This window comes from Buceros rhinoceros, unplaced genomic scaffold (assembly GCF_000710305.1).
Source record: "Buceros rhinoceros silvestris isolate BGI_N320 unplaced genomic scaffold, ASM71030v1 scaffold25355, whole genome shotgun sequence".
NCBI lineage: Eukaryota > Metazoa > Chordata > Aves > Bucerotiformes > Bucerotidae > Buceros > Buceros rhinoceros.
In genome coordinates, this window is record NW_010411500.1 from 3,407 (window position 1) to 5,406 (window position 2,000).

The 2,000-nt window shown below is 60.4% G+C and overlaps 1 protein-coding gene across 1 annotated transcript in view; it reads right to left on the reverse strand.

Moving 5' to 3' along the window:
- Window positions 1–2,000, reverse strand: part of ZNF142 (zinc finger protein 142) — a gene marked incomplete at both ends in the record, with an annotated part of 10,455 nt that overhangs the window by 3,402 nt on the left and 5,053 nt on the right. Inside the window, 2 exon segments of the mRNA XM_010136049.1 lie at window positions 1–1,538; window positions 1,540–1,992. Of these exon segments, the coding sequence (XP_010134351.1) occupies window positions 1–1,538; window positions 1,540–1,992 (1,991 nt within the window).

A 2,000-nucleotide genomic window follows, 5' to 3' on the forward strand; every position in this document is an offset into this window, starting at 1 on the left:
GTCTTCATGGCTCGTTCCTGGTGGCAGGTGAAGGGGCAGGTGGGGCAGGAGAAACGCCTCCTCTTGGGCAGGGTGGCTTTTGCGGGGGCCACATCCAGTGGGAGCTTGCTGGGCTGGCCTGTCTCAATGCTGGCTGAGTCCTCTTCAGGGAGGTTGGTGCTTTGAGGCCTGTCCTCCTCGGGATGCACGACATGCTTCTCGGCACAGTGGCTCTTGAGGGCCCGCCGGGAGCGGAAGGCCTCAGGGCACAGGGAGCACCCGAACTGCTCCAGGCTCCGGCACCCGTCCTCCACGTGGGAGGTGATGGTGGAGACACGGGAGCACACGAAGGAGCAGGCGTTGCAGTGCAGCTTCCCTCCCTCCAGCCGGTATTTCTCCGAGAGTTTCCCAGGCTGGCGGGGACAAGCAGCTCCACCTGGCTCAGCCCCATCCCCTTGCTGGGGAGGCTCTTCTGCCACCTCTGTGCTGTCACCCAGCAGGGATTTCTCAGGACTAGGACAGCCCAATGCCTGCTCTGCAGCCAAAGGACTGCCTGCTGTCTCTGTTCTATCAGGTAGCAGTTCAGCCTCCCAAGGGCTCTCAGCATGCCCGGCCTCCTCTGAGCCTACCTTCTCACTCTCTGCTGTTTCTGTACCATTATCACCAGGGTGGTCAGAAGGTTGGCACAACCCAGGTGGCTCCTGACCAGCTGGTTTGAGGATCTTGTTCTTCTTCAGGAGGACCGGGCACTTCTTGAGGAGGTGGGTGTTCAGCCCCCTTTGCTGCTTAAAGCTGGCACCACAGTCGTGGCACACGAGCAGGGCCCGGCGGCTCTGGCAGCTGGCTTTAGAGTGCAGGGACATGGACTTCTCCTTCCGCGTGACGTAGGAGCACTTCTCACACTTAAAGATCTGGCTCTCTGACTGCACCACCAGCATCTGCACCCTGCCCTCCAGCACCAGCGTCTCCGCCTGTTCCTTGTCCTGCTTCCGCAGAGCCTTCAGCACCGACTCCGAGCCACCCCTGGCATTGTCACGAGAGGTGGCCTCATCTTCTGGGACAGGTGGGTTGCTCTGCTCAGCTCTCTTCAGCACACTGAGCCAGGCCTCTGGTGGCTTGGCTTGGCTGGTCTCTTTCATCTCACTGTCTGCCACCAGCGTGCGGTGGTCCAAGCACGGCTCCTCGAGGTGGCCCGAGGCCTGCCTTAGGGCATCTTTGCCTTGGCTGTCTCCTGCTGCTACACTGCTCTCCAGCCTCACTGCCTCGTCCTCCCGTACATCTGCCTCCTCTTCCTCAAAGTCTGGGATGTCTTCGAGCATATTGTCATTGTCCTCCAAATCAAGGTCATCCCGGGAGCCCAGCATCTCGTAGGCTGCCGGAGCCTCCTTGCAAGACAGCATTTCCATGCTCTGTGGCTGAGCTGCGCACGCTTCTCCAGTCAAATGCTCCAGGAGAGGTTCAGATGAGACATTCAGTGTCTGCAGGTGCAAGGTGCAGCTCTCTGCCACATCTCCAGAAGCAGCGAGATCAGCTGAGCCTGTGGCAGGATCTCCTTCCAACACGGCATCTACAGTCATCTCCCAGGGCGTCGGTAGCAGTGGGACGGCCCTGCTCCCCCTTGCTCACACCTCTCTCCACATCACTGCTGCTCTCCGGTGGAGCGGCATCCTGCCCGAGGAGGGGCACCACCAACACTTGCTGGTCGCCCTCTTCCCCCTGGGACTCTAGCTGGGATGGCTTTGCCTTTGCCCACTGCTCCTTGCCCATGAGGGGGGAGCTGGCATCCACATGCAGGGCTGCACCAAGCTCGTAGCCAAAGAGCGCCTCGGGTGGGCTGATCTCCAGCTCCTTGCTGGCGTAATTTTCCAGCCAGTCCTTGTCACCAGGGACATAGCCGTGAATCTTGCGCTTGTGGAAGAAGAGGCTGGTATTGCTGAAGGTGCAGTAGGAGCAGAGGGCGCAGCGAAATTCCTTCTGCTTGGTGTGCTTGCAGTTCTCGTGGTTCAGCCGGGCCTGCTTGT